The 13030-nt window shown below is 34.7% G+C and overlaps 2 protein-coding genes across 7 annotated transcripts in view; one reads left to right on the forward strand and one right to left on the reverse strand.

Moving 5' to 3' along the window:
* LOC128203576 (probable cation-transporting ATPase W08D2.5) overlaps window positions 1–12941 on the reverse strand; it is a 51841-nt gene extending 38900 nt beyond the window's left edge. For 2 of the 6 annotated variants that reach the window (XM_052905063.1, XM_052905062.1), the window contains exon 1: window positions 12582–12941. In XM_052905063.1, the coding sequence (XP_052761023.1) occupies window positions 12582–12723 (142 nt within the window). In that variant the 5' untranslated portion in view covers window positions 12724–12941. Of the gene's footprint in view, window positions 1–12412; window positions 12467–12581 lie in introns of all 6 variants that reach the window. The other 4 variants (XM_052905053.1, XM_052905060.1, XM_052905054.1 and 1 more) reach the window with 4 other exon arrangements.
* LOC128203577 (tripartite motif-containing protein 2-like) lies at window positions 2616–9970 on the forward strand. The gene is made up of 3 exons (XM_052905064.1): window positions 2616–2948; window positions 7140–7423; window positions 8110–9970. The coding sequence occupies exons 2-3, from the start codon at window positions 7165–7167 to the stop codon at window positions 9102–9104; spliced, it is 1254 nt and encodes a 417-aa protein (XP_052761024.1). The 5' UTR covers window positions 2616–2948; window positions 7140–7164; the 3' UTR covers window positions 9105–9970.
* Window positions 12942–13030: the final 89 nt, after the last annotated feature.

Raw genomic sequence — 13030 nt, forward strand, 5'->3', positions numbered from 1 at the left:
CAATACTGCGCCATGATTCGCTGTGCATCGTGTGCGATTTGGCTACGAAAATCTCGTTATTGTGAAGAATGAATAAGGCAGTTTTCTTTGTTACACAAATAACCGTTTCGGAAATCTGACGCTCACTAGTGTTTTCCCATTGAAAAAGTGTTCTGGCGAAAGCTCGAATTGAACTGGGTCCGCCTGATCACTACAAATCAAACCATTACTTAGACCACTCGCCTGCGGAGACAACTGACAGTACGTGGTCATTGAAGAGTAATTAGTTGTAACATTCGATTTCCTTGGAAGAACAGTTGTTTTTGCTGTTTCAAGCATATCCGTATAAACGATATTGTGTCACTCAATTGTGCCTAGGCATGTCTGAATTGTAACGGAAGTACCGTTGTTGCCGAAGATGCCATTACACAACGCACGTATAAAGCTGATTTGGAGTGCAGTATCCATTATGAGCGACCCATGCAGTTTGCGCTAAATCTCATATACGACCCTCAAAACTGTTACCTTATTATATATCGGTATGTGTTAAAAAGTATTCAGGAAACGGTTAAAACGGAAGCTGTATTTGGCACTGGCTCAACCATCAAGCAGTATTCGGGACTCAAGGGGGCCAGGGCTTACCACCACGTTCATTGTATCATAAATATCATGCTATGCTAATACGATGCATCACTGTTATACAGAAAATATAAATTGCTATAAATACTTCTATTTTCAAAAAGATAGTTAACTATCGACGTAAACGGACTGTTTCACCTTTTCGAGTTTTCGCTCATCCGCAAATTGGATAACCGGACACATTCATTCTTTGCCATTTAGAAATGCTCTGACAAAATAACTGCAGAATGTACATATGGTCATAAATTTGGTTTTATCTAAAAGTAAGCATGATGATAAACCTTTTTATGAAATGGCTCTTCGATAGTTTAAGTTTTTCTGACATCTTGCTGCGATCGCTCTATTTTCTGTAAGTCGCCAAAATAGAAAGAACTCCATATGCATGGTATTAGTACTTATATTTGCCATATCATTTATATTATTTTACAAATTCTCAATAGCTTATAATGATTAGGAATGAATTATTAAATTGCATACTGGCATGTTGTAATGTTATAAACTGCTAGTTTTGCTCTCCATACCATTATGGAGGGAATAAAACTATATAACATATGCAATCAATCAATCATTCAAATCTTAATTTCCTCCTATACAGAAGATATGCAAATATATTTACAATTATTTATTACAACATTCTCATAAGCTTATTTTCCTTTCGATCACATCCAGTACAAACTCAGATATTGTTCCTTTATGTAAAAAGTATGTGAAGACTAGCATATAACTTTTTATACTTTCTTTTCTGTGTTATTTTGTTTGTGTGTGCGTGCGTGCGTATGTACGTGTGTTTGTGCGCGAGTACGTGCGTAAGTGCGTGCGTGTATGCATGCGTGCGTGCATTCTTGCGTCCGTGCGTGATTGAGGCAAAAAGCATTGAGTTGAATTCAATTGAATTCAAGATCGTATATACATACAAGGGGTTGTCACTATATAACACTGGTCGTGCTATCTCTTTTAAAACATTTAAAGTGACTGTACACCAGATTGGCACCAAAAAATGTTTTTTTCTGTAACGAATCTCAGGACAATTATCTAATAGAATGTTTTACGTTTTGATATCATAATTGTAAAAAAAGGTACCAAAATGTAAAAAAAAAAAGTGTCGGAGACGGGTTCGAACCCGTGTCGCCAAAATTGCAGTCCAGCGTCGTATCCACTGAGCTACGACGGCTTACTCTAATTGAGTGACATAATTAAGCTATAGCCCCCCCCCCCCCAGCAGAACAATTGAAAAAGTGTCTTCTTACGGTTGTAAGCGTACCGTGCAAGAGAATTTCGTTAATACCGTTTACTTAGCCGATACATTGTATTTAGAAAGGCCATGATATTAATCTAATGCTTATCTTTCGGAAAAATATTGCTACACAGTTACTCGTTTTTTCTTCAAAAATGTCATTTTACAGACGTAAGAATCCGTTTCGCTAGGACGAACACCAGTTTTATCCTCGGCTTCACCTCGGACAAAACTGGTGTTCGACCTAGCGAAACGGCTTCTTACGTCTGTAAGAGGACACTTTTGTAGAAAAACTCGTACTGTATCTACTTACTTATAGCCGCCTATAATACAATGGCCATCGTTAACATTCGATATAACTAAATATCTCCACATATTTACATTTGATGAATTTCAGTCATCTCTTCAAAGACGTGTAACTTCTTTCATTGATACGATAAGTTCTACTAAATGTTATGAATATACCTAAAATGTTAGAATGTTGTTGTTTAGTAAAATGTCGAATTTAAGTTTATGTTAGACTTGCTTCAGGCGATCGGTCCGCATCGCGGATCTTATTTCAAATCTTTAGTCATCATCGTACCCCCTATTGTAAAATCGGTCAAACAATGTAAACATTAATGTGCGCCAGGCACTTTAGACACAGATGCCAATCCAGTTGAATTACTAATAAGTAATGACTTCTAATACATTGAATAAACTATTGCAAAATTGCATGTAATGATAGTACATAGACGATGCTATATTTCTCTAAGGTTATTTACAAAGAAGTGTAAATTTGTCCACACTCTACTTTTGTTTGGCTATTTTAAAGCAACACCAGCGGTACACAGATTTATTTAAACTTGTCAGTTAAATAAATACTTTAAGCAAATGAAGTTCAAGCTGACCGGTTTCTATTATTCTGTCCCTGTTATGAGACCGGGTATCATTTGTCAGACCTTTATTTTGGTATGGTTTACTTGCCTTGTAAAACATTATACCCCGCTTGATAGGCGACCATGTGAGAACCTGAATCATACGAGTGAACTCCGCAATATAAGAAGCAGCAGAGGAGAATAGATGTAAACAAGGGGAGGGACGGACATGAACAAAGGTAATACTTATTTATATTGTATTTGTATTGTTTCAATCGTTTAAAACATTTTAATCATAGTTTAATTGTGAGTTTCAATATCTGACATCATTGAATTTATTGTTTATCATTATGTCTACCTTTATAAACACCCTAGGTCAATAAAGAAGATTAATTTTGCTGTGTAAATAAAGGTGTTTTTTTAATTTTTGTTGTGTTATTTTCGAATTCGTTTAGGATATGAATAGGAAAATATATATACATTGTCGTCTATACCCAAAGCTAAATGTCTTGAATTTAAGAAAAAAGTTTTAACTATGAGAAATCCATTATTATGTACCTTAATACAAATAACTGAATTTGATTAACCATTACCTAAGTTTTTACAAAAAAATATATATATATATTATTTGAACTAACCACATTCCTCTTTTTTGTATAATGATTAATTCCATACCTGTTGTTAAGCAGCTATCAATTCACCTCTTTATACTGTATCCCCATGTCGTAACATTGAGTTTTCACATGTTTTTACTAAAATGTAAACTGTGATATTATAAAAGAATATTGGATTGAGTTGATACAGTGTGAATTAAAATATGACCAAAGGCAGTGTTTACAATATAGTTTCTACAGCATTGAAAAGTAACCAGAACAATTGATTTTTTTTTCTGGATCCCTCAAATATTATTTGAGTAAAAATATATGGTCGTGGTCACCATGCGCGATAGTTTAACTAAGATCTTTTTTTAAGAAAATGATCTTAAGTATTGTTAACTTGTACTAATATGGAGAGGATATAGATATGTTCTTACTTTTGTGTCGATTAGTGTATGGACATGCATCTGATTACGAAACAAAAATGAATATAAGAAACGATACATGTAGTGTGATATGCTTGTGCGCAGATATTTGAAATATTATTATTTGATATGGTATGTGCTATCAGTTGAATATGCAGATACACGGCCTTTATTGCTCATGACATCAGTATCACTTCACATTAAGTTATGTAAGTATGTAAGTAACGTCAATCTGTTTTGATTCTTTTTAATTATATAGAACACAATTTGTATGAATTCATATTCAAAAAGTCGGAGTTCACTAGCGAATACCGGGGGGTGGGGCACCTCCGGCATGTGCCCCCCCCCATCGCCCATGTTTACTTTCGATCTTGGAGATAAAAGTTAAAAAAACGCCCAAAATTCACGATTTCGGACGAAATACTGTTATTTTTCCCAAACCCCATACCACCATAATTTGAACCATACAATTTTCGGTTCTAAGGGTGGGGTGCAAGTCAAAAGGGTACGTCGAATCCTGGACCGCCCCTGGACTTTATATTTCTGTGCATATACATATTTAAAAAAAGAATCTATAAATAAGATTATTCATATACACATGTGCTGTTTCAAAAACGTTAAGCCAATATATAGAAGATACGTATCGTGTTAAATATGACAAAAATAGTCGCTGTACAGGCTCATTAAAAGGCAAAGAACTTCAACGTGTGACGGACGTTATTGGACGGAGATATAACAGTTGCTGAAATAAATGCTGCTGTTAAAACATTAAAACGTAACAAGTCCTGTGGGCCAGATGCCTTGTTAAATGAATATTTCATAGAATCTATAGATATTTTGGGTTTACATTTGTGCGATGTGTTTAATGCTATTTTAAACAGTGGTTATTTCCCCGAAAGCTGGACTAAAGGAATCGTTATACCCTTACATAAAAAGGGAGCTAAAAACGATGTAAATAACTATAGAGGCATTACCCTAGTTAGTTGTATGTCAAAACTGTTTACGACGATACTAAACAAAAGAATAATATATTTCTGTGATGAAGCGAATGTTATATCAGACGCCCAATATGGTTTTAGAAAAGGTAGATCAACAGTTGATGCTCAGTTTGTTTTATTGAGTATTATACAAAAATTTCTTAACGAAATGAACGTCTCTATTGTGTTTTTGTAGATTTTAAAAAGGCTTTTGATTGCGTTTACAGAAATGCGTTATGGCTAAAAATGTATAAAACCGGTATTAAAGGTAAAGTTTTACGAATTGTTAAAGATATGTATGAAAAAGTAAAATCGGCTGTTAAGGTGTTAAATAACTATTCTGACTTTTTCGAGTATGCCATAGGCTTGAGGCAGGGTGAAGTCATGTCTCCGGTTTTGTTTTCCTTGTTTTTAGATGATTTAGAACTATTTTTACAAGCAGATATGAATTCAGGCCTCACTATTAATGACCTTATAGTTATACTACTATTGTTTGCGGACGATATGATTATACTAGGCAACACAGTTGAAGATATCAATAGGTCACTGTCATTATTAGAAGTGTACTGTAATAAATGGAGTCTAGAGGTTAATACAAGTAAAACAAAAGCCATGGTATTTCGTAAAAGAGGTGGTCTGTTCAGAAATGAAAAGTTTCTATATAAAAATAATTGGATTGAAGTTGTTAGCGACTTCAATTATTTGGGAACTGTTTTCAATTACACGGGCACATTTGCCAGGAATCATGAACACATAATTGGAAAGGCTCTTAAGGCACTAAATGTTTTATTGGCTAATTGCAATAAGTATAATATCAAGCCAAAAGTTAGTTGTCAATTATTTGATGCCTTCGTTGGCTCAATACTAGGTTATGGGTCTGAGGTTTGGGGATTTGGAAAATCAAAAGAAATCGAGCGCATTCATTTAAAGTTTTGTAAAAGAATCTTAAATGTACGCATTAATACTTCCAATTGTGCTATATACGGGGAACTAGGCCGTTATCCCCTGTATGTATTACGATATATTAGAATTTTAAAGTATTGGTTCAAAGTTATTGAAACAGATAATATTATAATCAAGGAAATATATAATATGTCTGTTAAAGACTGTCAAAATGGTAAACATAATTGGGTTACTGATGTTAAAGATATTCTAAGCAAACATGGCTTTGCATATGTGTTTGATAATCCACAGCTATATAATGTTAATACAATTGTCAGTCTATTCAGAGACACATTAATTGATACATTTAAGCAAACATGGGGTAATGACAAAGCTAGAAGTAGTGTTCTAAACCTGTATAATAATATTAAAACTACATTAGACCTTGAACAATATTTGAACATTCTACCGCATGACTTACGATTTTATATTACTAGATTAAGAGTGTCTGCTCATTCATTAAGGATCCACACCGGTAGATATACTAATAACAACATTCCTAGAAATGAACGTTATTGTACTTTTTGTAATTCAAATGATCTAGAAGATGAATTTCATTTCATATTAATATGTCCTTGTTATAATGACATCAGAAGGAAATACATTAAAAAATATTTTTATATCAGACCAAGCATGTACAAGTTTATAGAACTGCTTAAGTCAGACAACAAAAATACTGTATTTAAATTATCCAAATATATAAAAGAAGCTCTTAAACATAGAACTTCCATTACATATAGTGATTAGTTTATATCAGCTCATCCTCATGTTTTATCATTTGCATATATTTTTTTTTTACCTATGGACAATTATTCATATCTACGTATAGACATTGCCTGTATCGAATCTGTATTATGTGACATGTTGAATTCACGTTATATAAATGTATTTATATTGTATGACTATGTACCTTGTTGGTATACGTCGAATAAAATTATGTTATGTTATGTTATGTTATGTGAATGAAGTACATGGTTACCTTTATTTTTGAACTGAAAATGGTAAACTCAAAACGCATATTTGTTATATTTTATGTGACAAAAGTATATTAAAAGGTTATTTAACTCCAGAAAACGCAAAAAGCATGCACAATCATATAAAAAATTAATTGCAAAGAATGTAACCTATATATTTGAAAAAACGATCATGCATGTTATATTATGTCATACATGAAAGCCTTTAGTTGCACGAATAGGTGATCACTATTTAAGTTCGAAAAAGCCACTAAACAGACAGTTAATCGATTTAATGCTAATTATTGATTTTCTACATATATGGGATTGACATCAATTATGTTCAGTTCATAAGCTATGTATAGTTATAATATTACAGTTTCACGGAGTTTTAAAGATAAACAGATATACCTTATGATCTTAATAAACATTTTTTATTGTTTCGTACTTTAACAACTAGAGTACATTTTGACATCATGTTCTAAGTTATTGCGAGTATTTCGATACATATAACGCAAGTCGTTCATGTATTTTCAGGTTTTATAAAGGCCTAACTTTCATTATGATCGGACACTCATATTCATTCGGATGTGTTGAACAGCAAGTAGCCAATCAAAATTCCCGTTACAAGGGATCGCCATTGGACGAATGGCGATTGGCGCGACCAGAAGACGAAAGGAGCCCGATGTCTATTCGTCGACATCCATGTAAACAACGGGTGACATTTAGCGACGTTTTCGCTCAAAGCAAAGACTATGGTTCTATTAATATTCGACAAGGCAAAGAAAGGTTAGACGCAGTAACTGCAATAAATGAAACAGGTAACCAGACAATTGCACGACTAATTTAAGATACGTGTATATACCATACGAAAAATATCGAAATATATTATCTTCAAAGTCACGAGATAATATACATTGCTTTCAAATTATACAAAGTGCATATGTTTAAGTAAGCACAGTTACTGTAGTGATGCTACAACAAACATAACAGTGTACAGTCGAGCCTCGTTGGCGCCAACTCCCATGGATCGGCGAAAATACCTCGAGCCTCGAAAAATTCGAGCCAAGCGGGAATGCTTACCTTCAGAATAAAGAAAACGGTCCTTTACATCGAATTCGAACAAACAAGGAATTCGAGCCAAGCGAGATCGAGCCAACGGAGCTCGGCTGTACATACAACATTAAACCATGGTGTGCATTCTATCAAATTGGGATCATTCACACTGTAAACAAATAGCATTTCAAAACTTGACATTACACGTTGTAAATTTTATTCGCTTGACTCTGTATCGCTTCAAGCGCGTTTTATGGTTCATGATTCAGTGTTATAGCAGAATCTCATGCAATTTATCAATTTCATTTTCCTCAAACAAGTATGTATGTACATAGAATAACAACCCTAAGCCGTACATGTTTATTATCGTAGTGTAATTATTATTTGAATGATTTATTAGTATCTTATTATAATAACCAATCAATCGTTGTTGTTGTTTTTTTGTTTTAAGATATCCCCGACGATATTAAAAATTCTATAAACGGCGACGACTGGAGTCTAGTTACTAGCTCTTCAGACAACAGCATGCACAAAGGTCACAGCAACCAAACATTCTCACATGACCCAGGAGACATTTCCAGAGGGGAAGAGTTCATAAGAGCATTCGGAGAGAAGGGAAAAGGTATTGGGGATTTTGAAGACGCAAAAGATGTAACCTTCTTTCAGGGAGGTAAACTTTTGATCACCGATTTTGTGAACGGTCGGATTCAGATGTGTAATGTTAAAGAAACTGCGATAACAGTAATTGCGCCTGACGAAATAAACCAACCATGGGCAACCTGTGTTTTAGATGGTGACAAGATTGCAGTGACTCTGTGCAAACGAAAGCAGGTATTGATTTTGAGCAAAGACGGAGAAGTTCTGAATAGTTTTGGTGAAGACATTTTCGTATGCCCTTCAGGAATCGCTACTGACACCAAAGGGCGCCTGATAATTTGTGACACAGGTACAAACAAAGTGTCAATGTTTGAGCAAGATGGGAAGTTTGTACGACATCTGGGCAACCCCGATACAAAGGATGAATGTTTTTCAACGCCAAGATATGTTTGTGTTTCAGTAAATGGCAATATCATTGTTTCAGATTCCGGAAATCACAAAATTAAGATTTTCAACTCAAACGGGGACTTAATCAACTCTTTCGGCTCGTTCGGAAAAGGTGACATGCAGCTGAAATATCCGTACGGTGTTTGTTCGAACATATTTGGTGATATATATGTGGCGGATCATTATAACAGCCGAATTTCAATTTTCAACCGGGACGGTGAATTCATACGCCATCTGTTGACGGGCAAAAATGGGCTCGTTCATCCTCAGGGACTAACAATCAGTCCGGATAATTATCTCTATGTTACACATGGTCACCTGAAAGCAACGGAGATTGTGATATTTAAGTTGACTTTTAAAAGCTCAGATAAAAGCGATTGCAATATCATATCATATGTGTGAACGACTTCTAAGTTCCTATATATCCTGTTCATATGTTTAGAATATTGTGTGTTGTCGAGGTATTTCTGGAAAGTTCCATTCAAGCCTAGTGTAAATTACATTTACATTACTTCGTGTCTGACGTGCTGGCGTTGTTCACTTCATAAACTGATATTGAATATCAATTAAAAACAGTTAATGACGTCAGACAACAGGATTCGAATCTTAAACACTAACACTACCGTTTTCTTTGTTTTATGGCCAAAAAGACGTTGATATCTTCACATTGACTCGAGGACGGCAAAGTTCTGGCCCTGATTTCTCGAAACTTCTTAAGTTTTACCGGCTTAAGTAGCTTATTTTGATAAGGAAAATGTCGTGGTTAAACTTTGTTTTAATAAATTAAAGTTAGTTTATTTCGATTATCTGACAGATAACCTCCATAAAAAGTCTTAAAGCTTTAAAAGAAGTAAATATTACACAAATTGTAGAAGAACAAAAATTGTGAGCTTGTTATAATAGACTTGAGTAGTTTCTAGAAATCGGCCCATTGTTTTAGTGATTCGTGCATATAAGTCAGTCGAACAGCAAAATTAACATGGAATTCTAAAATATTATGCCATTGATCAGAAAAACGGCCAATAAATGGTTAAAATGTTGGCGGATCAACCAATACGTACGGCATGTGAAACGTCGAGCAATATGGAATTTTGGGAGAATACTGCCATCCATTGGTTCGGAAATATTCACGCGCAATATAATTCATTAATGTTTGTGTGTTTTTATTACCTTGGTAGCATGATATATATTTTGTTAGCTAGTTCTATAGCTCTTGGCTGCGTATTTTGATTATTTCGCAAACGTGAATAAATACAAACAGAAAGTTATTAACATTATTTTCCGATTTTCGGCATCCACGATATGAAATAACTTATCACCTGAGGTAATTATCATTTTAGCTCGTGTTTCGAACTAAAGACATCGATTGATCTTCATTAATACTTAAGTGTTGTCGGAGTTGTCGTAATGCATAAATTTAACCTTGGCCATGACTCGAAACCCGCCCAAGTCCATGTTTAGTGTGTATGTTTAAACATAATCGTCGTTAAATTATTGGCTACTGTACTGTGCTTGTTCCTGCAGTTTCCATCAGGCCCAATAGTCCGGCTTCAATTATTGCATGGTGTGATGCGACTTTGGACGACTGAGAAAACATACACGCGTTAGCGTTCACTTCTTGTCGTTATTGTCTCGTATCTGTTGTTTGGCAAAACAGTGTAGAGTCTTATAGGCAATGTAATTGTGGGTGAATGAGGTTATGCAATGCCACCGGATAACCCGTATGAGCGTATGTGCTGGTGAGCAGTTCAGTCGTGCTACGTTGCTGTGCACAGTGCACACACTTACTGGATACAATTGTTTAGAGCAACGGCTTTATAGTTTGAGCACGTGCATGTGCTGACAGACGGACCCCGGTCTTGTTTAACCCCAGAATACATTATTACTCAGGTGAGACTCCCGGTCGATGATGTGTATTTGAAAACTTAAGCTTACAGTCAATAGCTGATGAACAAAACGTAATTGGATTACTACCTTGACTTTGTAATGAAAAAGACTTAATATATGAATATTAGAGCGTTGAATTAGGCCCCTAGTGATTTCATACGGTATATTAAACGTTGAACATATCATAAAAAATAACAAATGCTACATTCAGTTTCTATATCTTAACTCAACAAATATCTATGTCCTTTATAAATGTTCTCTGTTTTTAACCTTTTGGTCATATTCATTCATGTATTAACTGAAGTCCTTTAAATTTAATTCAACCAAGCAAGATCATGAAGATACCTGACCATGAGGGTAAACTATGCCCATACTATTCATCATGTTGGGTATCATGATTCTAAATTGTCAGTATATTCATACTGTACGGCTTTCATCTAACCGAAGGTCATACAACAATATATGCCCAAGTTGATTCAGAGGTTAAGTATGAATAGTTGAAGAAATGCTGCCTGTTTAATGATAGGTTGAAAAGCTAGTTCAATGTATCGCATATCGCCAGTGACACCAATTATGGTAATAAGTATTACTAAGTCAGAGGCGACTCAGATAAAAGCTGAATCATCATGTAAAGTTATGACTAGAAATACACGCATTATGTAAATGTCAATGTTCACACAAATGTATGACTTCATGAATGATATTCGTAAAAGTACAATATTACAAACATTTGCAAAATTGAAAATATGGCAATGAATTATGCTTGCGTGATATATAATTATTACTGTAAAATATATATGTATTGATCCAAACGTTAAGTGTTTACAATGATCTACTAGTTACTATTTTAACATGAGGATGAGATATGTGTTTCTGTATTTATAATGATCACTTAAACTGCAGCTGTACAACAGTGATTCATTGTATACGACGTGAGCCTAACAAGTCGATCGCATACTCCAAGCGCTTTGCAGAGAGTTCATATACAACCTCCAACTTTAAGTTCAATGTTTTTAATTTCAAATTTCAGCATTTAGAACAATGATTTTCTTTCCCTTTTTAAAAACATTTTAGCTGTTTGACCAATACGAATAAAGTTAACTGCTCATCAAGTCTGTTTTGAGATGCGGTACTTAGTCAGAAATATGATGATTTCAAAAGAAAACATTTTCGACTCCGGGACATGCATGTAATAAAAGACTATGTAAATTTGTAATAAAGAATGTCATGCGATTTCATGCGATTTTCACCAAAGCTTGTTTCTAGCCTACTTCTCACAGTCCTGATTTCAGCTCCTGAATCCTAATTACAGTCACGATCGACCAGCATGATGACCTACCAATACCCACGAAAGATCATGGGTACGAGTGGTCTACGATTAAAAAAACTTGTAGCCAATCGTAGAATCGGAAGAGCCACTGCAGTTTTGCACTTCTCAGTGTGGTTCAGTTCAAAACTGTCGTGTGCCTCCCCCCCCCCCCCCATTCTAATAAAACCATTCATCAGTTTACTACGTGTAAGATATAAATATATTTAAAACTATATGTATAAGGACGATTTACTGTTGCAAAAGTCTGATAAACAAGGGGCGTAACTAGCCCTCTATTCATGTGGATTCATAATTGTGCTATGGGGGTTCAAAGGCATGTCCCCTCGGAAAACTTTGAAAACCATGGTGCAATCTGCTGCATTCTGTGCGTTCTGAGAAGCTTTATTTAGTACTGGAAAATGGCTAGTTTTAGGATCATGCAGTCAAGTACGCATACTGCAACTTTGGCTGATTTTTTTTTGTCAGAATCATCTGGTTTCAGCCGCGTACTCACGTATAGACAGCTACAAGCCTGTAAACTGTCTGTGATGTTCTGTTTGGTTCCGTTCTAAAAAAATATTTCATTAAACTTTAGTTTTGTAACAAAAGTATACATATGTTGTATGTTCATGCAGTTATATTATATTTGTCGAAAAATGCATGCCACGGTAATGAAAAAGTACCTGTGATATGTTTTGAATATAAAACGACCATTCGCAGTGTATAGTATAACTGACCATTAAGAAATAAGTCGTTTAAGCTGACGACATATCTGTGGAAGCATCCTCCTGCAACTGTCTCAGCTAACTTTATAATGCTGGCCATATTGTTACATTCCACACATACATCTAGTCCTCAACATCTACCTTCACAAAATCGCTATTGAAGAGAAATTCACTTTTAGATACATTTATGACATACACCTATGGATAATCCCTTATTTGCGGATACCATCACATTTAGAATTTAAATTACAGTTAAATAAATTAAACACGTCTGATCAATAACATCCGTTTTTAGATTTAATCTTAATATGAACGATAGGAAATTGACAATCTAACTTTATGACAAACGGGATAAGTTGAATCTGTTAATTATCAGTTCATCATTCATCATGACCCCATTTATAACG

Source organism: Mya arenaria, chromosome 9, assembly GCF_026914265.1.
Source record: "Mya arenaria isolate MELC-2E11 chromosome 9, ASM2691426v1".
Lineage (NCBI taxonomy): Eukaryota > Metazoa > Mollusca > Bivalvia > Myida > Myidae > Mya > Mya arenaria.